This window comes from Chrysemys picta, chromosome 4 (genome assembly GCF_011386835.1).
Source record: "Chrysemys picta bellii isolate R12L10 chromosome 4, ASM1138683v2, whole genome shotgun sequence".
Lineage (NCBI taxonomy): Eukaryota > Metazoa > Chordata > Testudines > Emydidae > Chrysemys > Chrysemys picta.
In genome coordinates this window covers 25,121,986-25,145,710 of record NC_088794.1, presented here as the reverse complement: position 1 = coordinate 25,145,710, position 23,725 = coordinate 25,121,986, and the positions used below count along the sequence as shown (strand labels likewise).

The 23,725-nt window shown below is 57.4% G+C and overlaps 1 protein-coding gene across 1 annotated transcript; it reads right to left on the bottom strand.

The window, feature by feature from the left end:
* Window positions 1-9,146: 9,146 nt before the first annotated feature.
* TBC1D10C (TBC1 domain family member 10C) lies at window positions 9,147-23,589 on the bottom strand. Its single transcript, XM_005280565.4, has 10 exons — window positions 23,213-23,589; window positions 21,926-22,140; window positions 15,489-15,588; window positions 15,009-15,116; window positions 13,677-13,783; window positions 12,761-12,875; window positions 12,273-12,338; window positions 11,678-11,867; window positions 10,878-11,032; window positions 9,147-10,347 (listed from the first exon to the last, which is right to left on the bottom strand). The coding sequence occupies exons 2-10, from the start codon at window positions 22,120-22,122 to the stop codon at window positions 9,835-9,837; spliced, it is 1,551 nt and encodes a 516-aa protein (XP_005280622.4). The 5' UTR covers window positions 22,123-22,140; window positions 23,213-23,589; the 3' UTR covers window positions 9,147-9,834.
* Window positions 23,590-23,725: the final 136 nt, after the last annotated feature.

The window sequence follows — 23,725 nt, the reverse complement described above, 5'->3', positions numbered from 1 at the left end:
TCCATGGCTGGGGCTCACCACCCCCGCAAGCCAACACTCTGGCTCTCCGGTGCCTCCGGAAGGCAGCTCCTCCCTGCTGAGCCAGGGCACTGCTTTTTGGCACCACCAGCGCCGTCCTTAGGATTTATGGGGCCCTATGCAGTATTATTAAACTGGTGCCCCTATGCCTGACGGCAGCCTGAGCTTGCAGCCCGGCGGGGGTGGAGGGACAAGGCAGAAAGAACAACAAGACGCCCGGCCTGCCTCATGGTGGCGGAGAGTCACAGTTCCCCGCAGAAACCCCTGTACCCTCTCCCTCACGGAGAATGGACATGCAGAACGTACTTAATTAAAAGCACTAAAGTTGGGAATAAAAAATGTCAGTCACAGGTTTTTTTATATGCCCTGAAGTTTGTCAGACATTTATTTGCAAAAACTTCGTAGTAAGGGTGAGTCAGCTGTCTTGCTGAATACAACATTAAATTATGAAATACATGATGCAGCTCTTCTCTGTTTTACATTTTCTTAATCAGTATTTCTAATCTGATTTTATATTTTAAATGTACTCTGAAGCCTTCATAAAGTAACCATTCCAGATTACTACATATTTAACTCACTGAAACAGACATTATTTTAAATTAATCAGTCACAGAAGTTTAGTGTGTTCATAACAATGTTCATTGCTTTTAGAAAAAGGGAACACTAATTTACGGTGTGTGATCTCCATAACAATACACCTGTTTATGAAAGTTCACCAAATATTTACAAAATATGTTTCCAAAGATTTTAGGCATAACAAAGGATTTTATATCTTACTAAGGTACTGATTTTGCTGGAGGGTTCTCTTAAAATTAGTTCATCAGATAGTCAGAAGTAAAGAAAGGGAAACTCTTTGTCCAGCTTTCTGGAAGCAAAGGGCTGTTGTCCCTTTAAGGGCTCTGTTCAATGTGGGGTGGGAGGGTGAAGGGAGAAATGGATGGACAGAAAGGACAGGAAGACTTTGGAAGTAAGTTTTTTTTACTATAGTAATTAAAATGTGTATTTTAGATAAGAGTGGTCTTTTAAAGAATTTATTTAAAAAACCATATGTCTGAAGAGCGAAGCATTTAAGGCTAAAGATGATTGTGCATCTAAAAATCTATGCAAGGATTTTTTAGAGATGTGATTTTATAATCTTCACCAACTCACTAATGCAATATTTTTAAAGCAAATTTTAAACTAAGGTCCTGTAGACTGACATGTCCTGAGTAAAAATTTTATTAAAGTTAATGTTGAAAATGAAATATAGATGAGTTAAGAGGCAAGGTACTGTACAGTGATGCACAACTTCTTTTTGTCAGTACATTCAGAAACTGACAGTATATACCTGCTTTCAGAGTAGCAGCGTGTTAGTCTGTATCCTCAAAAAGAACAGGAGTACTTGTGGCACCTTAGAGACTAACAAATTTATTAAAGCATAAGCTTTCATGGGCTACAACCCACTTCTTCGGATGCATTTCGAGTGAAACATATATTGAGGAGATATATATACACACATACAGAGAGCATGAACAGGTGGGAGTTGTCTTACCAACTCTGAGAGGCCAATTAAGTAGGAGAAAAAAAACTTTTGAAGTGATAATCAAGATAGCTCAGTACAGACAGTTTGATAAGAAGCAAGTGTGAGAATACTTACAAGGGGAGATAGATTCAATGTTTGTAATGGCTCAGCCATTCCAGTCCTTATTTAATCGTGAGTTGATTGTGTCTAGTTTGCATATCAATTCCAGCTCAGCAGTCTCTCGTTGGAGTCTGTTTTTGAAGTTTTTCTGTTTTAAGATAGCCACCCGCAGGTCTGTCATAGAATGGCCAGACAGGTTAAAGTGTTCTCCCACTGGTTTTTGAGTATTATGATTCCTGATGTCAGATTTGTGTCCATTAATTCTTTTGCGTAGAGACTGTCCGGTTTGGCCAATGTACATGGCAGAGGGGCATTGCTGGCACATGATGGCATATATCACATTGGTAGATGTGCAGGTGAACAAGCCCCTGATGGCATACCACACACACACACACACACACACACACACACACACTCAAACAGTTCCCAACAGCCACCCTGACCCTTGCCACTTCTGCAATGGCTTTAACCTTTCCAGCCTCTCTCCCCTTGCCTGTTGCCCAGCCACCCTCCCCCAGGGCTGGCTTTAGGAAGTGCTGGGCCCAATTCGAACATTTTCGGCGGGGCCCCAGCAGGGATGACTAAAAAAAAAAATTGTAAAAAAAAGCCTTTCATTTCTTAGCAACCGGTTCCCTATAAAAAGTTCTGATTTAAGGGATGTGCCACAGTATGTATATTTTGTACCAATAGGGTTACCATACATCCGTATTTTCCTCCCGGACAGCGATTTAAGAACCAAAAAGCCTGACATGTGCGGAAAAATATGGATGTATGTTAACCCTACCTAAAGTTCTTTTTTAAAAAGATGGGCCTGCGCTAGAAATGAGCTCTGCTTCACATGTGTGGGTACCTGCCACTCCCTGGGGGTGTGCTAGGGTGACCAGATGTCCCAGTTTTATAGGGACAGTCCCGATTTTTGGGTCTTTTTCTTATATAGGATCCTATTACCCCCCACCCCCCCCCGTCCTGATTTTTCACACTTGTTGTCTGGTCACCCTAGGGTGTGCACATGTGTGGGTCCCAGCTGCTCCCTGCCCCGCTCATTGAAGCAGCTGTGCAGGGTTACTGCCCTGGGAACTGCAGGGCACCCGTGGATATGGGGCTGGCTGGAGGTAGGGTCTGGCTGCAGGCAGGGCAAGGGATGCAGGGCTGGCTGGAGACAGGGGTGTGTGGGGTGGGCTGGCTGTCTTCAGGTAGGGCCACAGGGGGTGCGGCATGGGTTGGCAGGGCTGGAGACAGAGGAGTGCGGGACTGGCTGGCTTCAGGCAGTGGGGTGCGGTAGGGGTTGGCTGGAGACAGGGCAGGGGGTGTGGGGCTGGTGCAGGCAGGGCAGGTGGTGCAGTAGGGGCTGGCTGGAGACGGGCTGGCTGCGGGCAGGGGGTGCGGGGCTGGCTGGAGACGGGCTGGTGTGGGCAGGACAGGGGTTGTGGGGCTGGAGGCAGGGCAGGGGGTGCGGGGCTGGCTGGAGACAGGGGCTGGCTGCGGGCAGGGCAGGGGATGTGGGACTGGCTGCAGGCAGGGGCTGGTGCGGGCAGGGCAGGGGGTGCAGCGGGGCTGGCTGCGGGCAGGGGGTGCGGGTACAGGGGGTATAGCCCACCCTGTACGGTGAGTGCCCCCTTCTCCTCCCTCCCCCACTAGGGTAGCAGCAGCAGCCCGGGGCTCAGGGGCTATTTAAAGGACCGGGGCGGCAGAGGCAGCTGGAGCCCGCCCGCTACTCCAGGGCTCTGGGGGCTATTTAAAGGGCCTGAGGCTTCCCTGCTTCTACCGCCCTGGCCCTTTAAATAGCCACGGGAGCCCTGGGGAAGCAGTGGGGCTCCAGTGGCTATTTAAAGGGCCGGGGCGGTAGAGGCAGCCGTAGCCCCAGACTTTTTAAATAGCCCCAAGAGCCCTGCAGCCCTACCCCAGGGCTCCAGCAGTGGAGCTCTGGTGGCAATTTAAAGGGCCTGGGGCTCCAGCCCCTGCTGGGAACCCCAAGCCCTTTAAATTGCCCCCTGGGGAAGCTGGGCCACCCCGGTACAGCGCACCTGCCGGTACGCAGTACTGGGGCTTGGGTGCGGGACCCTCTTAGGGGCGGGGTCCGATTCAGGGGAATTGGTTGAACTGGCCTAAAGCCGGCCCTGCCCCCCTCCCCCCCGCATTCTGGCAATGCCTAGAGCAGTAGATGGAATGTGTCCTTTTTGGAGGGCTCCCAGTGGCTGATTCCCCCCCGCTACAAGTGTTTCTTCCTGCCTTCCAGCAGCTAATGCCTCCATCTCCCACAACGGTGCCCTGGTATGTTATTGTAGGGTCACTCAGGGGCTGCTACTGCTGATTTGTGATGGCAGGGATCTCCCATAAGTATCAGGGCTCCACCCTTTGGTGTATTATTGTAGGGTCTTTCAGGAGTGCCAGAGTGGTCTGCTCTGGTTTGTCCAGGACAGCTGCTCTCTGATTGGCTAATGGCTCCTCACCTTTCAGGAGTCTAGAGATCCCTTTGCTATAAGTGACTCAGCCCCTTGATGACATGTGTTCACCCAAGAGGCTTCTGGGTACTTATCCTGCCCTGCTGCAGAGTGTGGCATCAGCTCCCTTGAGGGACTCTCTCTCCTCCAGGGGGAGAGCTCGGACCTTTAACCAGGCACTCATCTTCCAGGCCTGGAGCGACCATGGGCTAGACCCAAGGAATCGTGGGACATTCCCAAAGGGGAATCATGAGAGTTTGGCTTCTCTTCCCACAATCCCCTAGGTGTTCTCCCACAAACACAGCCACCCTCCCCCCCCAAATGCCCTGCTGTTTGGAACTGCAGGATGTGTACCCAGAGGGCATTGCTGGTGGCCTGTGTTAGCCTAGAGAAGGGGCAGGACAGCTAACTCAGTGGCCATGTGTGACTGGCATGTGTAGAGCCAGGCCAGTGCCACGCCCAAGAGTACAGAACAATCAGGACTGTTTGATGAGCCCAAAGCATGTGGGGGTTGTGGGAACATCTCCTGATTCCCACACCCATCTTGCCCTTGTTCTCTGCCCCTGTATCTGATGCTGGCTCATACCCCCTTACCCCCACTGCCCACCACTGCTCCTAGACTCTCACTGGCTGGGTAAACATGAGGTAGAACCCATCACGCCCTCTTCCCCTTTCCTCCTTCCTCAATCGATGGGAGCCGTCAACACGCACCTTCCTGCTATGGGGCTGCCATCAGGTCATATCTTCATCCATCACTGTCATTCTGCTCCCTCTTCCCCAGTCTATCTGTCCCAGGCACCCAGGCTTATGGGACAGATAAAAATCAGTGCTGATCTCATGCCAAGAGCTCCCAAAGCAGCAAAGCACTTGGGACAAAACGAGCCATTAGCACCTTAACAAGTTCACATGGGCCAAAGAGCTAGGTGTCCATGGAAATCAGACCCCCGAGACAATCAGTGGCAAAACAGGAGCATTAACCACTAGACACCACTCCCCTACCAGACCTGGGAGTAGTAGCTAGCGGTCCTGGCTCCCAGCCCCCTTTACTCTGCTCACGAGATCCCACTTCCCTCTTAGAGCTGGGGTAGAACCCAGGAGTCCTACGCTGATGTTCCCTTCAGCACAGTGAAGAGTGTGTCTCCGGTTACCTGATCTCAGCGAGGGACCAGCCTGCCTGGTTGCCATGGAGACAAGCTGGAGCAGGTCTGATGGGACAGGCAGTGTCACTTGCAGTTGTGCCAAGCAGGTGTCAGCTGCGTCCCTGACACACTGTGTGTTGCCACCTGTAAGCCACTGGATAGCTTTCCCCAGCCACCAGGGTACTGCTCAGCCAATGAGAGCTCACGAGATGACATCATGGTTGTCTCTGCTGTTCCACTGGGTCACTGTTATCACCCCATATCCTTGCTAGGGTCTTAAGGTGGGAGGCGGGGAAATGTTCTGAGACCCTCTCTGAACGGGTCTCTAATGTGCGTATTTTACGGCTGTACCGAGGCCTCAGCTGAGATCAGGGCCTCATCACGCTGGCTGCTGGTCAGGGTCACCGAGATGGAAGGCCCCATCATGCCAGATGCTGCACAGACACAGAAAAGGGACTGCAGAGGAGCTGCATGACAGAGGGAGGGACAGAAGAGCCTTGAGTGCGAAGAGAAGCAGGGATGGAGAAAGAGGCAGGACAGTCCAGTGGTTAGAGTGCTGGGAGACTGGGTTCAATTCCCAGCTCTTCTCGTGTAACACTGATCAAATCATTTAGTGCCTCAGTCCCTCTGCCTCCATGGCAGGGCCCCAATTTCCCTCACACTAAGGCTTCTGTATGTCCCTCATTCTCCCCTCATGGCAGGGGCTCTATGTACACCCTTCTCCCCTCCACCCTGTACCAGGTTCTCCTATTATCCTCCAATGCCAGCAGCTCTGTGTGCCACCTCCCCCCATATCAGGGCCCCAAGTTTGCCCCATGCCAGGGGCTCTGTCTGCCCCCCTTCCCCAGCTTCTCCCCATGTAGGAACCCTGTGTATCCCCTTCTCCCCTCCCCCGTACCAGGGTCCCCCATTCCCCCCCCATGCCAGGGTGATATGCACACCCCCATGTCCCCCCCATACCCTCCTTTTCTCCCAACTCTTTGGCAGGGGAACATTCAAGGTGTCAATATGGGAGAGGGGGGGTGTTATGCTGGCAGGTATTAACTGGCACCATCAACCAGTTGTTTAACCAACAGACAATTGCAAAGATGCCAGAGGCCATGGTTAATCAGGCACCAGGGGCTCTGGGGGTGTCCCCCCCGCTCAGTTTTTAGCTCTCCCCAAGCTCACTAGAGCTCTGCCCCTAGATGTAGCACATTCCCTGTGATGCTGGCAGGGATCAGATGCCGCCTCCCACGGTTACTGCCTTGCACCCAGAGCAATGCTGTGGTGCTGAGGGTGAGGCCTGGCTCTCCCCCTCAACCGCTGGGTGAACCCTGCACCCGGCAGCACCAGTGCTTTACCTGTTTCACCCTATGTGCCCAGTGCCTTTAACAATCCAATAGGCTCTGAGCTGGGGGTGAGAGCTCCTGGTGCTTGTCAGGGGGCAGAGGGGTAGGAGGGAGGGTGAGGGCTTGTGGGAGGGGGACAGACTGTTCCCGGCTGGGAAGGGGCTTCCTGGTAGTTCCTACTTTGGCCTTCTTATGTAAGTTCCTTGGTGGCTGGTGCCCATGGCCCTCCTCTCCTCAGTGACTGGGTCCTGTGTGCCCCCTGCCCCTACCCAGGTGCCAGTGCTCTGTCCCATCCCTCACCCCAGTGGTTGGAACCTGTGCCCCCCTACCCAGATGCCAGTGCCCTGTCCTATCCCCCTCCCCAGTGGCTGGCACCCTGTGCCCCCACCCAGGTGCCAGAGAAACCCTCTCATCCACATAGCGCTGCCTGCACCAGGCGTTCGATCCGTACAACTGCATTACGTGGGGTGTCAATTTTCCACACCCTGACTGACGTAGCTATACTGACGTAAGTTTGTAGCGTAGAGCTCCCTGTATGTCTGTAGCGCCTGGCACAATGGGCCTTGATCTCAGCTAGGGCAGGACCTGTTTCTCCCTGTGTGTCTGTAGCGCCTGGCACAATGGGCCTTGATCTCAGCTGGGGCAGGGCATGTCTCTCCCTGTGTGTCTGGGCAGTGCCTGGCACAACGGGGTCCCGATCTCAGCTGGGGCAGGGCTGTCTCTCCGTTTGTCTGTAGTGCCCGGCACAACGGGGTCCTGATCTCAGCTGGGGTAGGGCCTGTCTCTCGCTGTGTGTCTGTGCACAGGTGGACCTCGACCCTGGCTCGTGGGGCTACCATTGTGAGGCTACCTATCAGAGAGTTTGCCTTTAGCAAGACTCTCTACTTTTCCTTAATAAAGCCGGATTTATCGGAGATCTCTGGCCTGGGCTCATTCAGGGCAAGATCTTGCTTATTCCTCCTTGGTCTCTACGGAATTCCATAGGAGATGAAACCAGCCAGACATGGCATAGGGGGCCTATACAAGGACACCAGACTGGAGAATGAATCTCTTTCTGGAGGGTTCTGGATCCAGCCTATGGGATTCTATAGGAGGCAGAGAATTCTATAGGGTTATTCCCTAAGGGAGGGGGAGTGAGCCCTTGGCCTCTGAGCAGCTACCCAAGGGAGATCAGGACTCAGGGGCTTGTTCTGTAAGGCATGGCTGATTCCAGGGCTTGGGGCAAATCAGGGATGAGACCAGAGTGGGGCCGTGACACCAGGCAGGAGGCTTTCCCTCTCTGTGCCTCAGTTTCCCAATCTTAGCCACCCGCTCACCTTGCCAGACCCTGCTGTGGGCTCCCCCTCTGCCCCATTGGCAGCCATGGGGCCCTGGGCCTGGCAGTAGCCCTCGTAGGGCTGCTATAACAGCCCCCCTGCCTGGCTCGGGGCTCCACCCCAGCCCTGTGGGCAGCGCAGAGATGGAGGCAGCAGCATCCAAAGCTTCCCCTGCCCCATTGCCTGATCTCTCCCCTGGGCTGGCGTGGTGACCACAGGGCCCATTCCCTGCCTCCCATGGGTTCCTGGATGAGAGGTCACGGGCCCACATGGAGCAATGCGGCCCCACATATCAGTGCCTCCACCATAGATCAACACAGCTGGGACGATAAAGTCTAATCTTATCGTCGGGGAGGGAGGTGGCAGGTTGCACCCTGAGTGTGTGTGTGTTGCGGGGGGAAGTGCCAGGAGTCCAGTGCCAGGTGCCCGAGGAGCAACCAAAATCCCCACAGCCTGGGCAAAGCACATGGGGAACATGGACCCATAGGACAGCCAGCTGCTCCAAGCCAGCAGGGGTGGGGAATGGGACATGGAGCCTTTCCCTTCTCAGGGGCACCGACTCCAATCTGGTCCCAGGCTCCAAAACAATCAGGGATCTCAGCTGGACTTGCCCAGGGTTTCTGTTCCTTTCCCCCTGGAGTGGGGTGCTTTCTCCCCCTTCCCCAGCACACAGCTCAGGCTCTGCAGGAGGCCACTGCTTCCAGTTCCCTGAGCCTCCTGCACCTGGCAGGGCCAGGGTCTAATCCCAGTGGAGAGTTACTGCCGTCTGGGGACGCAGGTGTCGAGGGCCAGCCTGCAGGCCCAGATTAGCATGGGGGAGGGCCGTGCAGGTGTTTGGCTGCCTGTCTATAAATGGCAGTGTAATCTGACAAGGGGGCTAAACTGGTTACTGGCTGCCCTTTGTGGAAAAATTACCGACCATGCTGTGACTGGATCATGCAGCCTTGGGCTGACCCCACCGGGAGGCCAACCCATCTGGGCGGTGGGGAAGGTCCTTAGCCCCACCCCACATTGACCACCACCAGGGGTGGGGCGCCTTCACTGCTGGCCATCCAGGTTTCTAGCCCAGCTTGCTTCCAGGTAGAAAGCCACTGGGGGATCCTCCCGCCCAACCCACAGCATGACCCAGGCCAGAGCAGCTTCCTGCCATTCCTGCCCTGGGGCATATTTCCTTCCCCCAGTGATTCCTGTTGTTTGCCAGGTGAGAGCTGCGTAGGCAGCTGGGGCTATTTCCTTCCCCCAAGGTGGTCTCCTGAACAAACAGGCTCCTGATTCAACACTTGTGATCGGCCTTTGCCCCCAGGACAAACTTTTAATACCATCTACACAGACAAGCTGCCAAGCAGTGGCTCATCAGCCCCACGCCCCAGCCTGGCCCCAGCTCGGGGGGGGGGGGGGGGGACTGCAGAAGGAAGTTTCATTTCCCTTTATGTTTTCAATCTGACCCCCTCTTCCCGCTCTGATCATAGGCTGCAGTATTCACAGGGCGGCTGCTGCGGTTCCCAGGGACCTGGCTCTCAGGCAACGAGCTGTGCGCCCATGGCACCTGTGCACTGATTGCTCTGTCAGGTCTCCAAAGGAGGGGCAGGCCCAGAGCCAAAGGACGGGCAGTGCGTGTGAGTGAGCAAGGCCCAGGCAGGGACCGGACTGTCTGTGTTGCTGACACCAGTGGCCAGATCGCAGTAGGCAGGTTCTCCACTCACTGGGCCCCAGTGTGAATACTGACGGGGGTTGTGGGAGAATCTGGCCTTGCTGATTGGCGCTACAGGACGCAGGGGGGTCTCAGCCCTCTGAGCCCAAGACCCCTTCCCTCTTCAACACAATGCCCCACACTGTCTCCTCTCCATCCATTGAGCAGGTAGGGGGTGGAGTCTCTCTTGGTGGGGCAGGCTCCACCCCTGCCATTCAAAACATGTCTCCAGCAAGGGGCGGAGTGTCTCTTGCTAGGGCAGGCCCCGCCCCACCCATTCAGAAATAGGTCTCCAGGTAGGGGGCAGAGTTTCTCTTGGCGGGGCCAGGCTCCTCCCCTTCCCCGCTCTCTTGTGCTAGGCTGAGCATGGGGCGCTGGGCCACATGGAAAGTCTTGCCACGCGTGTCTGGTTTCTTCCTGCCTGGGGGCTTCTTCTTCCGAGCCTGCTTCTCGGCTGCCTCCTCCTGCCGGCGCTGCTCCTGCTCCTGCCGGCGCTGCTCCTTCAGCCACTCCCTCTCCATCCGGCGCTGCTCCTTGGGGGGTGGGGGTGGGGGGTCCACCACAATCTCGGGGATGAGGAAGGCGGGCGCTGGGTGCCTGCCCTTCCTGGGCTGCTGCGCATCCTCGGGCTGCTGCGCATCCTCCAGCTGCTGGGCGTCGAAGATGGCTTTGGCGTTGGGCAGGCGCTGCTCCGGGCGGTACCCAAAATCAGGCCGGACCTTGCGCAGCTTGGCTAGCTGGGTCCGGCACTCGCGCTCCACATCACGGTCCGAGACGGCCACGTTGTGAACCTGCAGGAGATGGGGGTGGAGGGACATCATGGGGTCTGTGTCTTGAGGGGAGCCCTATGTGCAAAGGGATCCCACGTGCACAGGTGTGAGGCCTCAGGTTGGTGTGTGCAGGGAAGAGAAACAGCAGAGGGCACCATGACATCGGGGGGGGGGGGAAGAGCCTGTAGCTGCCCAGCCCCGCCCTCCCCTGCAGGGAGCACGGTGCTGTAAGCCCCTCAGGGGGCTGAATTGGGGAAGGGGCAGGACAGGGCAAGGGGGGAGGTCAGAGCTGGGGAGGCGTGGTCCTCAGGAGCTGAGTTGGGGAGGAGGGGCAGAAGAAGGGGGCAGGACAGAGCTAGGGAGACCTGTCTACGAGGGAATGAGTTCGGGAGGGGGCAGGAGAATGAGGGAGGAAGGAGCTGGGGAGGCCTGGCCCTGTGGGGGCTGAATAGGGGAGAGGGGTCTGGCCCTGCCGGGGGCTGTGCTGGAGGCTGGTGAAGGTTCCTATCTCTGCAGCAGAAGCCCAGCCTGGTCCCCACCCTGCGCCTCACCTCGGCCATGAACATGTCCTCCTGCAGTAGGCGGGCTGGGATGCTGCGCAGCTTTTCCAGTGTTTCCACAATGCCCGTGCAATCTCGCAGATTCTCCGAGGAGCCCAGTGCCAGGCGCACCAGCACCAGCCCCACCCGGAACAGCACCTTCACCCCTGCAGGGAGACAGCAGCTGTCAGACCCCAAGCCAGAGGTAGGGGGCGCTGGCGCAGCCCTGAAACAGCCAGGAGACCGGGGGGGCGGGGGGGGGGCCTGAAACAGCCAGGGGTACCTAGGAGGAAGCCATGAAACAGCCAAAGGCACCTGGGAGGGGGAGCCATGTCAAGGGAGCTCTGTGTCAGTGAGACAGAGACAGAGAGAGACAGAGAGAATGTGAAACAACCAGGGGGACCTACGCAGGGAGGCATGAACCAGTCAGGGGAGCTGTGTGTGGGGGACACCATGCAACAGCCAGGTGAGCTGGGGGGAGGAGCCTTGAAACAGTCAAAGGCCCCTGGGAGGGGGGCCAAAAGATGGCCGGTTGAGCCATGAAACAGCCAGGGGACCTGCGAGGGGAGGAATGAAGCTGCCAGCGGAGCTGGGGAAGGTGGAGCCATGAAACAGGCAGCAGGCTTGTGGGGAGCTGTGAAACCACCAAGACAACATGACCTGGCCCCGCCCCCACCCCTCCTAGTCCAGGGCAGCCAGGATGTCTCAGCCCTGGGGGAGCCATAAATCGTGCAGGACCATGCCCCCAGTACGGCCCTGGCTAGATGGCTGGCAGCTGGTGAAGCTCTGGGCTGAGCCAGTGCATCACGCACCCTCGCTGAGGAAGGCATCCCAGATGCGCAGCACGGTGGGGAAGGGCAGGGTGCGGCTGTAGAGGCACAGGAACCACTCGGTGACGTAGAGCAGCGGCCCCACACTGTGCTTCTGCAGGTGCTTGTAGGCCTTGGGGCAGACGCGCCGCAGCAGCGCCACGAAGACCTCGCCATCCAGCAGCACTGCCTCCTGTGGGGGCAACCGAGAGACCATCAGATCTGCCCGCTGCACAGCCCCACCTGCTTCCAAGCACGCAGGCTCCAGCCCCACAGCCCTCTCCTACTCCCCTGCTGGGGAAGACTGGGCTGGGCAGTCCAGGCTCCTCCCCTTCCCTGGTGTCCCAGCGTCCCCTGATGGGGAGGGCATGGCTGGGCAGTCCAGGCTCCTCCCCTTCTCTGGTGTCCCAGCGTCCCCTGATGGGGAGGGCATGGCTGGGCAGTCCAGGCTCCTCCCCTTCTCTGGTGTCCCAGTACCCCCTGATGGGGAGGGCATGGCAAGGCAGCTGCAGGCTCTTCCCCCTGCCTTGCTGACTCCACGTTGCATCTCATAAGGGTCCATTCCCATCCTGGGGGAGGGGTGCAGGGGGGTTCTCACCATCTCAGGGCTGTAGTAACCGGGCAGGTAGCGCTCACTGATCTGCACCAGGCACCAGAAGGCTTGCTGTAGAGGAGGGGGAGCCATTAGCCAGGGGGGATGTCGGGGTCCCCGGAGCACACGGGGAGGGGGAATGAATAGAGGAGGGGCACAGGGTTTATGCGAGGGGGAAGGTGTGTATCTTGTGTGAGGAGGAGGGGAACTGGCTGCCCTGGCATGCAAAGGGGCCTGAGGGTGGTTGTTAATGAGGGCTGGGAGTGGGGTTGGTGACCCATGGGGGGCGGGAGGGTGGCCCGTGTGGGGATGGGAGCTGGCTGCTCCATGGGGGAGGGCAGTGAGGGCCAGTGCCCATGAGTGGACGGGGTTATATCACAGGGCAGCACAACAGCAGTGGGGGAGGGGCAGGGCGGTGAGGCGGGGTCAGTGCAGTTGGGGGGGTGCCCCATGGGGGAGGGCATGGTTCCCAGTAGTTGCTGGGCATGACTCACCTCAGCAGGCATGTGCATGAGCAGCACTGCAGCCACAGGGCCCTGGGCCTGGCAGTAGCCCTCGCGGGGCCGATACACGGTGTAGGCCTTCAGGAGCTGCATGAGTCCTCGCTGCCTGCACGGATGGGGCTGGGTGTTAGAGTTCGGCTGGGACATGGGGCACACGGTGCAGAGCTCCCTTCCCATACAGGACCAGAACACTGAGCCCAACTAGCCCAGTATCATCCCCTGCCCCCACCCATACCCCACCCCGTGTCGGATCAGACCTTTGGGAAGAGAACCCAGGTGTCCTGAGTCCATGAGGCTACATATATATAGAATTCTCTAAATAGATACCTAGCGGGGAGTCTATTGGGTGGATGGATGGAGAGAGGGAGGGAGGAGTAGGATAGGGATGGAGGGAAGGATAGGTGTGGATGGGGATGGAGGGAGGGAGGGATAGATAGAAGGAAGGAGGAGTGTGGATAGGGATTGGGTCACACACTCCCCCCCTCCGAGGGGTTTGGGGGTAACTCTGCTGCCCAGCAGGGCACTCCCCAGGGGGTATCGTTCAGTTGCAGGTTGCCCCGGTGTGGGGGGATGACTCTGGCTCACATGCCTGAGTGGTGCCCCGGCCGGCGTGACTCAATGCCATGGACCCCAGCCGCGTTCCCCCTGCCCCTTGGACAATCCCTGCTCTCTAACTGGAACCACTGGGAGCTGGTGTCAGTAGGAAGACAGCACCACTCAGTGGCGAGTACCTGGAATGGGAATCACAGGCCCACTACGGCAGCGCTGCCCAGCTGTGAGGAATGTCCTGGGCTGGGGGCAGGACACAGCACCCCACTCCGGCTGCAGGGACAACTCAGGCATCAGCCCCAGCAGGGCTTCCCCTCTGCTCCCCCAGCACTTGGCTGTGCCCCCGCCGCTCCCTTACCCATGTCCCTCAGGCGACAGGAACATCTCGTGGAAGGGGAACTGGCGGTGGATGTCCTTCTCAATGGTCTCCAACCACTGCGGGTCGCCAGGTGACTGTTCCAGTTCCTACGGCGACACGGCAACAGGTGACCATGGCGACAGGAAGTGGGCCACACCACCCTATCCCTGGGGCAGGGGCTCAGGGTTAGCGGCAAGAGATCAGGGCCTGGGGTGGGTGTTAGCGGCTCCCTGCACGGTGGTTGTGTTTGCAGGTGTAGTGTGGGCCAGGAGGGGTGCCAGAGCATGCTGGACTCAGCCCAACTGGATGCAGGTCCTTTGGGTCTGGCTGAGACTAACCCAGAGCAATGGAAGCCCAATGACTATCACCTATCAGCAAGGGCTCCCAGCAGGCTGAGCATGTGAACTCAGTTGCGGTCTCTCACCTGGGACTGAGGGACAAAGGGACAGGGACAGAGAAAGGAAACTGCACAGTTCTCACAGCAGCAGCATGGCTCATGGAGTCCTGGTGCGGATCAGGATGGATGATGTCTTAATCTTTGTCCCTCTGTTCCTACTCTCAGGACTCCCCGCGCCATGTGCCAGCAGGCTAACGAAACCTGCTCTGGTTGGAAAAGCTGCCCTGTGTCACTGCAAACACTGGATGGGGTGCCCGGAGCCCTGGAGAGGGTGAATGTCTCTGACCAGGTGTCTGGCTCAGTTGGGACTCACGGGGCAGAGCTCACGGCACAAAGCAAGAGGGCTGGAGTCCAGCAGCTCCTTCTCAGAGGCATTGAAGCCTTGTGGCCAGCGCTCGGGAGACTGGTACACTGAAGGGTACCAGTCCACCACAGCACTGTTTATAAGCTAGGTCATAGCACAGATCCAGTGGATCCATGCCTCGAGACGTCCTATTCTGCCACTGATGATGACTCACCCTGGGGCCAGATCCTGTTCTCCTGCCAATCACCCCATGGCAGTCAGCAGGGTTAGGGAGAACAAGATTGGGCCCGTTCACCCTGTATATTAACCCCCTGTCCTCTGGCCCTGGGGAGCTGAGAGCTCCCTCCTGCCACTGCAGCAATGCAGGTGCCTGCTGCAAGAGCTAAAGGAGCGCTTCTCTAGCAGCAGTGGTAGCTGGGATGTTATCCTCTCTGCACGCTAGCCAATACAGGGTAGCCTTGTGCATATCCAGCGCCTAGAGCCAGGCGTGCGGAAGTGTGGGAGGCAGCTGGCTCAGAGCTTGGGGGCATCGGCATGGATGCAGGTGGGGCAGAGTGTGTGTGTGTGTGGGGGGGGCTGAGGATGCCGAGGGAGAGTGGGAGCCGCGAGGGAGGCAGGGGGAGCTGGTTACCTTGTACTTGCCATGGTTGCGGTCCATGCTGGCCTGCCCTCCGCACAGCAGGGGCCAGCAGCGGGCGCGCATGGACGAGGGGATCCCTTTACGGCACAGGACCTTCACCTGGAGCCAGAGAACTGCATCAACCATAGTACAACCCCCCACAGGACAGGGCCAGGGAGAGGGGGCCCAGCATGGTGCCACACTAGACAGAGCCAGGGCCCTGGGACACGGGCTTCAGGGGCAGGGAGACCCTAGCTCCAGGGGGCTCAGCTGTGTGGCATTACACTGTCAGGAGCCGTAATGGGGGAAACCCTGGCAACAGCTGATTCCTTGGGGGAGTGGAGCACACTGGGGTGCCCTCTGGGGAGACTGGTTGCTCCCTGGGGGGATTAGCAGGGCCCTTTGGGGTGCCCCATGGGAGGGCTGAGTGCCCCATTGGGCAATCGGCATGGCCCCATAGAGGGTTGGGACTTCTCTGTGGCTCCTCCTCACCTTCTTGTACCTCCTGGCCATGGCCTTCTCCCAGTGCGATGTCATCTCCAGCCATCTGGCTTCCCGGTGCCGGATGAGCTCTACTGGGGGCTGGCCCAGGCTGGATGAGGGGAAGAGAATGGGTATCAGGCCAAAGGCCATCTCCTCCTTGCCCTGTGCCTCCATTCCTCCCATCTCTTTGTCCCTCTGGTGCACCCCTTCTACCTCTCTTTCATTCCCCCTTTCCTCCTCCTTGGGCCCCCTCTCCTCCCTCATTCAGTAGCCACACGAAGCTCCCCTCCTGGGGCACTACTCTGGGAAGAGAGCACAGCCTCCTCATTGCCCATCCCCTGTCTGCTCCTTCCCCTCCAGGTACTGCTGCCTCAGCTCCCTGTACCCCTGCCCTACCTTGGGGCTGGGCAGGGGGAGGCAGCACCTGGGAATGTGAAAACTAAACACTGGGCAAATCAGGATGTTCCAACATGACCTTAACTCTGACCCCTCTCCTGCCTAACCCCAGCTACAGGCTGGTGGCACCCTCACCCTGCCAACTCTACCCCGAGAAGAGCCATGGACCTCCCCCCAGCATCACCCTCACATTCTGCATGCTGAGGAAGCATTGGCTTAACCGTCTGTTACTGTTTAGAGACCCAGAGCATTGCTTTTCACCCTCCGTGTGCTCCAGAGACACCCCACAATTCCCACCCTCCCATCAGAAGCACAGATCTGGATGTATTCCCTCTGCCATGGAGACCATGAGTTTGAGTAACGACCAAGTAAGCAAGGAATAATGATTAACAACTAACGTGTGAGTAATGTCTGAGTAAATACTTAGTAATCCCGAGTAACAAGTGAATAAACACTGAGATTAGCAAGTAATCGCTGAGTAGCGTCTGAGTAAATATCAAGTAATGCTTGGGTAATGACTACATAAACCCAAGTAGCGGCAAAGGAGTGATCAAGTAACAAATGAGTAAACCATGAGTAATGGCCAGGTAAACACCAAATAGTGACTCAATAAACACTTAGTAACAATTTAGTAAACCCTGACTACCGAGTAATGACTAAATGACCACCACACAATGCCTTCATAACCGCTGAGTAAACCCTGAATAATGACTGAGTAAATACTGAGCAATGGCTAAGCAAACACCAGGTGGCATTTGAATAATAAGCAACTAAACATGAAGTCATAGCTGAGTAATTGACCTAGCAAATACCAAGAGCTCAACTCCCTGTTGCCCTGGACCTAGGGGCCTCTGCATAAAGACTCCCTAGGGCAGTGGTTCTCAAATTTTGTACTGGTGACCCCTTTCACCTAGCAAGCCTCTGAGTGCGACACCTTTATAAATTAAAAACACTTTTTTATATATTTAACACCATTATAAATGCTGGAAGCAAAGTGGGGTTTGGGGTGGAGGCTGACAGCTCGTGACCCCCCATGTAATAACCTCACGACTCCCTGAGGGGTCCCAACCCCCAGTTTGAGAACCCCTGCCCTAGGGAGTCTTTATGCAGAGGCCCCTAGGTCCAGGTGCAAAGTTGGCTCTGCCAGTTCATGTGTCACCTTGCAGCAGCCCCAGGTCGACGGGGTGTCCTGGGGGCAGAGCGGGGACACACTGGGGGGAGGTGCTGCACTGTCTCTGACTGTTCTGTGCAAAGCTCCATCGGTCCACCGCAGCAGAGGCACTAGTTGAGGCAGCCCCAAGGGTTGTTGTAGCCTGTGAGGAGTGCAGAACTGGCGCCTGCCACAAACTGCCTGCCCTCCATCTGGGCCTATGTAACAACTGAGTAATGAGTGCGTAAACACTGAAGCCTGGTCTACATATAAAACTTAGGTCAACCGAGCTACCTCACTCAGGACTGTGAAAAACATCATGCCCTGTGCAACTTAACCCCGACTGCAGACACAGCTAGGTTGATGGAAGAATTCTTCTATTGGCCAAGCTACTGCCTTTCAAGGGGGGTGGATTTACTACAGCGACGGAAAAATGCCTTCCCTCACCATAGCAAGTGTCTACACTATAGTGGTGCTGCTGCAGCGGTGCTGCTGTAGTGCTTCTTGTGTAGACATACGCTGAGTAATGAGTGAGTAAACATTGAGTAACGAGCGAATAAACATTGAGGAAAAAGTAAATATTGAGTAATGAACATGCAAAAGCAAAGTAATGAGTGAGTAAACAACATGGCGTAACGAGTGAGTAAACACTAAGAACATAAGAGCGGCCATACTGGCTCAGACCAATGATCCCTCTAATCCAGTATTCTGTCCAATGCCAGGTATTTCAGAGGGAATGAACAGAACAGGGCAATTATTGAGTGATCCATCCCATGTCGTCCACTCCCAGCATCTGGCAGTCAGAGATTTAGGTACACCCAGAGCATGGGGTTGTGTCCCTGACCATCTTGGCTAATAGTCATTGAAGGACCTATTCTCCATGAACTTATCTAATTCTTTCTTGAAACCAACTATACTTTTCACCATCACAACATCCCTTGGCAACGAGTTCCACAGGCTGACTGTGTGTTGTGTGAAGAAATACTTCCTTTTGTTTGTTTTAAACCTGCTGCCTGTTAATTTCATCGGGTGACCCCGGGTTCTTGTGTTATGTGAAGGGGTAAATAACACTTCCTTATTCGCTTTCTCCACACCACTCATGATTTTATAGACCACTACCATAGTCCCCCTTAGTCATCTCTTTTTCAAGCTGAACGGTCCCAGTCTTTTTAATCTCTCCACATGTAAAAGCTGTTCCATACCCCTAATCATTTTTGTTGTAATGAGTAATGAGCACCTAAACACTGGGTAATGAATGTGTAAACACTGACTATTAAGTGTGTAAACACTGAGTAAAGAGTGAGTCAACACTGAGTAAAGAGTAAGTAAACACTGAGTAATATGTGAATAAACAGAGTAACGAAAGAGTAAACATTGAGTAATATCCACATAAACACCGCGTAATGAGCGAGTAAACATTGAGTAATGTCCACATATAAAGTAATGAGCATGTAAACACTGAGTAATGAGCGAGCAAATACTGAATAAAGAGGGAGTAATACTATCAGTGTTTTAACCTACAGAGCTTCCCTCTCATACTCTTTTATCAGGAGATGGGTGTGGGCAGCGAGGGGTCTGCTGGGCAGGGGAATTGCCTTTGGGGGCAGGTTGGCAGCCCCATTACAAGTGATCTTCCCAGCAGCACAGAGCAGATCCACGGAGTGAGGCTGTAGGAATGGATCCCAGGGAAAACGGGTGTGGGGCTGAACAGGGCTGTTCTCTCTTCTCTCCTGGACCCGTTCACACCCTGAACCGCTCGGCGGGGTGAGGTGGGGGAGGCTGGGACGCTGACGTCCCTGACCACACACCGCTGCAAGCACGGTGTGCACATCGCCATGGAGACGGGGACAGGATGTGGCCGAGCCGTGAGCTGCTGAAACAGGAAGTGTTAGTTCATGCGGGTGGAGGGGTGCAGGGTGCTCCCCTCCCTTGGCCCAGCACCAACAGTGCTCAGAGCCCTTCCCAGAGGGGTTAGGGGCTCTGGCTCTTCTCTGAGGCTGATGTGGGCCCAGGACCAGCTCTAGGTTTTTTGCCGCCCCAAGCAAAAAGATTTTTGGCTGCCCCCCACCCCAGCCCTGGGCTCCCCATGCACCCCACTGCTGCCCCAGCCCTGGACTCTACCCCCCTACCTGCACCCCCTGCCGCCCCAGAGCTGGGCTCTCCCCCCTACCCGCACCCCCTGCCGCCCCAGTGCTGGGCTCTCCCCCCCCACCCGCCCACCCCCTGCCGCCCCAGCCCTGGGCTCTCCCCCCTACTCCACCTGCACCCCCTGCCACGCCAACCCTGGGCTCTCCCCCCCCCACCTCACCCGTCAGGGCTCCCGCCTCTAGGACCGTCCGGGACCCGGGAGGGCAGAGCCGGGGGACCACCCCGGCAGGGGGCTGAGGAGCCGGGGCAGGGCAGCCCCAGATGGAGTGGAGCCCCGGAGAGCGGGACACAGGCCCCGCACGGCAGCGCCCCACCCTCTATGGCCCCGCTGCTGCTGCTGCTTCTGGCTGCCCTGCCGCAGTCCCTGGGCGGCTTGGGCTGCTTCACCCAGCCCTGGCTGCGGCGCTGGGGGATGGCCGCCCTGTGGCACCTGCAGACAGCTCCGTGTGCCCCACCGGGTGGCCCCCAGCCCGAGTGTCCCACTCTCGGAGCCCGCCTGGCCATAAGGTGCGGGCGCTGCTCCCTGACGCAAACCGCAGCGCCCCCAGGGCGCCCCCCGCTGCTGCTGCCAGGGCCGGCTCTAGGCTTTTGCTGCCCCAAGCGCAAAAAAAAAAAAAAAAAAGGGTGGCCGGAATGCTGCCCCTGAAAATGTGCCGCCCCAAGCACCTGCTTGGTTTGCTGGTGCCTGGAGCCGGCCCTGTGTGGGCCTCACACCCCTCATTACCACACGTCCCCCCCAGAACCCCAAGAAAGACTAGGGCCATGGACAGGTGTGAGCAGCCCAGAAGGAAACCATAGCTTCTGAGCTCATGTCCTCTGCAGGATCATGGCATGATAATGGGGCAGAGCTCCCCAGCTTCTCCCAGGGCTGGGGCATTCTCCAGGCCTCGGTTCCTAGCAGTCCTGAGGGGACATCCCTAAAGACCCGCTCTAGCTCATGACAAGTTCTGGGATCAGTGCAGGAGTCACCTCAAGGCTCCGCAGGAGATCAGACTAGACCAGTGGTTTTCAATCTGTGGTCCACAGACCCCTGTGGGGTCTGTAGATCATGTCTAAGATTTCCAAAGGGGCCTGCACTTCCATTTGAAATTTTTTGGGGGTCTGTAAATGAAAAAAGGTTCAAAACCACTGGACTAGATGATCAGAACAGCCCCTTCTGGCCTTCCAGCCAGGGATTCAGGAGCCTTCCCATGCCTCCATGCATTACATTGACATCATAGTTTGCATTTAATTTCCTACAGTTTTCGTAATGAACAGTGAGGAAGGGGAGGAAAATCTCCTCCAAAGACAGAGCTTCCATCTCTGGTGTTCCCAAGCTCTGCTCCTTTGCAGATGCACCTTGCAGATTTCAGAACTGGGATCTGTTTGGTTAGACCCTACCTAAACATGTTCCCCCTCCAAGGGAGGACCCTGGATCCCTGACTGAGCCAGTAGTTAGAAAACCCCACCCTGTCATCTGCCTTCAGCACACTGTGCATTTAAACAACAACAACCACACAGACCTTAGCCTTGCCATGCTGGACAATCACCACTAAACCCCTTGGCACTAGCTAAGCTTAGCCCTCACATTTGTTATCACCATCAGCTAGCCCAGTGTCCAGGGAGACACCCCAATAAGCCAAGTCCCAGGGAAGCAGGAGAGGATGTTATAGTAACATAGCATCTTTCATCTTGCAGCACTTTGCAGTCAATGCTGGCTGTGTGAGCTGGGGCAGGTCACCTGCCCTGCTTGGTGCCTCAGTTTCCCCATCTGTTCAATGGGGAGTAGGACACCGACCCTGCACCCCTCCCATCCAATAGGAAATGGGATGGCAGGTGCTCTGGAAGAGCTAGGTGTTATTGTGATCATAGAGAGTTATGGGGCTGCAGCTGCCTCTAGGGAGGAGGGCACCCACAGGACACTGTGCTGCAGGGAGCGTGGCAGCAGCGTGGCACACTGACACCAGGGTGGCATGGGCTCTTCCGAACCCCGCCCCGAAAGCTCCAGCAACCTCAGCTGATCCAGCCATGAGGCTGATGGCCTGAGCCGGCCCTCCCTGGATACAGCTTTGGGGCTGTACACCCACTCGTGATTTCCCAGCTGGGGGAAGGTACAGAGAGTGAACCGGGGTTCCCAGGGGCCGTTGTGCCTCCCCAGCAGGGGGCCTGCCCTCAGTAGCATCTTGGCTGTAGAGACCCTAGAGGGCACGCATGATATTCCCTGGGTTGGGGGATCCCCTACATCAGGCCGTTAGGGAGATGGGGCTGGTGCACAGGGCCCTGATGCAAGAGTCCCAAACAGTCCTCGCCCCCAGCGCCTGAGACTCTCCTTCCCCAAACTCTGCCTCTTCCCTGCTTCTGCCCCACCCCTGGGGGGCAGCAGGACTAGGAGAGAGGTGGGGGCAAGGCCACAACCACAAGCTGCTCTACTTGGGTGTGGGCTGATTCCCCAGTCCCGGGGCTCAGCTCCTCTGTGTATGTCCATTCTATGGGCCTGAGCACCCCATATCCTCAGCTTACAGAGCGGGGAGATGCTGGATCCAGGCTCAGAGCCCAGGGGATTGCCCTGCGGGACCGGGAATGTGGGTATCAGCCCAGCACCCACTATGGCTCCAGGGAGCAAGAGATCAGGACGAGGAATGGGAGCCAGGCATCCGGGTCAGCCATGCAGGGTGCTCACCCCTAGGGGACACAGAAATGCCCTTCGCAGCACCCCTACTCCCTCTGCAATGCCCCCTTTGAGTACTCCCATGCCCAGGCCTGCCCCACTTACCCATCCTGGGCACCACTGGCCCCAAGGAAGCCATAGCGGTCGGTCTGGCGATAGGGGGCGGCCCCGTTCAGCTCAGAGTCGGAGCCCAGCGAGCTGGAGTCGTCATGGCGCCCCAGGGCCGAATCGAAGGCATCGGACAGCTCCTCCAGGGTACTGAGGCTGGAGGAGTCGGCGGAGGACATGGGGCCGGACGCCATGCCCACGAGCCCAGCACCCTGCAGGGGGAGGGAGGGCAGGGAGAGAGGCCCTCAGTGAGTGCCCAGCACGGCCAGCCCAGAACCGAACACCCCAGGAGACAACCCCAGAGTCTGACCCAGCGCCACCCAGAGGATTCAGGGGACCTGGGGCAAAGCAATTTCAGGGGCCCCTTCCATAAAAAAAGTTGCAATACTATAGAATACTATATTCTCGTGGGGGCCCCTGTGGGGCTCGGGCCTGGGGCAAATTGCCCCACTTGCCCCCCCCCCCCCCGGGCGGCCCTGGTCTGACCTGCCCAGAGCCCCGCATCCCAATCTCCCCTAGGGCCTTTCCCCCTCCTCCCCCCGGGCCTCTCATTCCCTCCCTCCTAGAATCTGCCCAGCCCAGGGCCCCTAACCCCCATCCCCCCAGGGCCTTCCCCGCCCAGGGCCGCACAACCTCATCCCCCCAGGGTCTACCCAGCCCAGGGCCCCTCACCTCCATTCCCCCCAGGGTCTGCCTCTACCAAAGCTCTGCACTCCATCCTCACCCAGGTCCTGCCCAGCCAGGGCCCCAAACCCCCATTCCCTCTAGTCTGCCCAGCCCAAGGCCGCTCACCCGCATCCCCCCAGGGTCTGCAGAGCCCAGGGCCCCTCACCCCCATCTTCCCCAGGATCTGCCCCACCCAAAACTCCACACTCACATTCCCTCAGGATCTGCACCGCCCACTGCCCCACATCTCCATTCCCCATGGTCTGACCCTCTCAGGGCTCCTCCCCCCATCTTTGCTTCCAGTCCAGGGCCCCACACCTCCATCCCCGTTCCCAGGTTCCAGCGAAGGGAACCACACCTCCATTCCCCCGCTCCGGGCCCCAGCTCCTCCAGCCCCATGTGTACTAGCGGGAGGAATCCATGGTGGCCTGGTTTCTGGGCAGGGAGCGTGAGTAACACCCTCACCCAGAGCCCCCACTCCAGTTCTCCTGTGTCTATCCTGGGGATGGCTTTGTGCAGCCCTTGTCTCCAAGCCCGGCTCGGGGGGGTTCCTAGAGAATCTCCCCACATTGCCCCCAAGGAGCCCTCCCTGTGCTCCGTTCCCTCGTTCCCACTCACCTGCAATGTGCCCAATCCCCTTAGCTCGTGCTCTGTGCTGGGGCCATTCCCAATGGAGCAGTGCCCAAGTGGCACGGCCGTGCATCCGTCCCTTGCCAACACCTCAGTCCAGGGCGCTCCCCACAAGCGCTGCAAACTTATTTCCTCTTTGCTGTCATTTCCTTTTGCACCTGACAGGGCTAAGGCAGCATGAGGGTGGGGGGCGGGGACAGGGGAGCCTGAGGCCACGGGGAGTGTGTTTGTGGGGCAGCGCTGCCACCCCGCTCCCTTCAGCGCCCCCTGCTGGGAGAGGCTGGGGCTGGACTAGCCGGGAGCTCCCCCACAGCGAGCGCCCCCCGCCCCGCTCACTGCAGCGCCCCCTGCTGGCAGAGGCCGCGCTGCGGAGCCGCGCCCCTCCCTCGGGGCTCTAGGCGGGTGGCTGCCAATGATCCCTCCACTCCTCTAGGGGGCCTGCGCTCCCGACCCGCCTGGTCGTTGAAAGCGGCAGTCAGTCAGAGCCAGGCTCTCGCTCCG

Bases quoted from the DNA above. Each gene is read 5' to 3' on its own strand.
- TBC1D10C (XM_005280565.4), bottom strand. From the start codon at position 22,122: ATGGCGTCCGGCCCCATGTCCTCCGCCGACTCCTCCAGCCTCAGTACC. The intron at 13,784-15,008 runs GTAACCAGCTCC...GTGTCGCCGTAG, and splicing joins GCAACCATGGCAAGTACAAG to GAACTGGAACAGTCACCTGG. The intron at 10,348-10,877 runs GTGAGGCGCAGG...CATCTCCTGCAG, and splicing joins AGGACATGTTCATGGCCGAG to GTTCACAACGTGGCCGTCTC.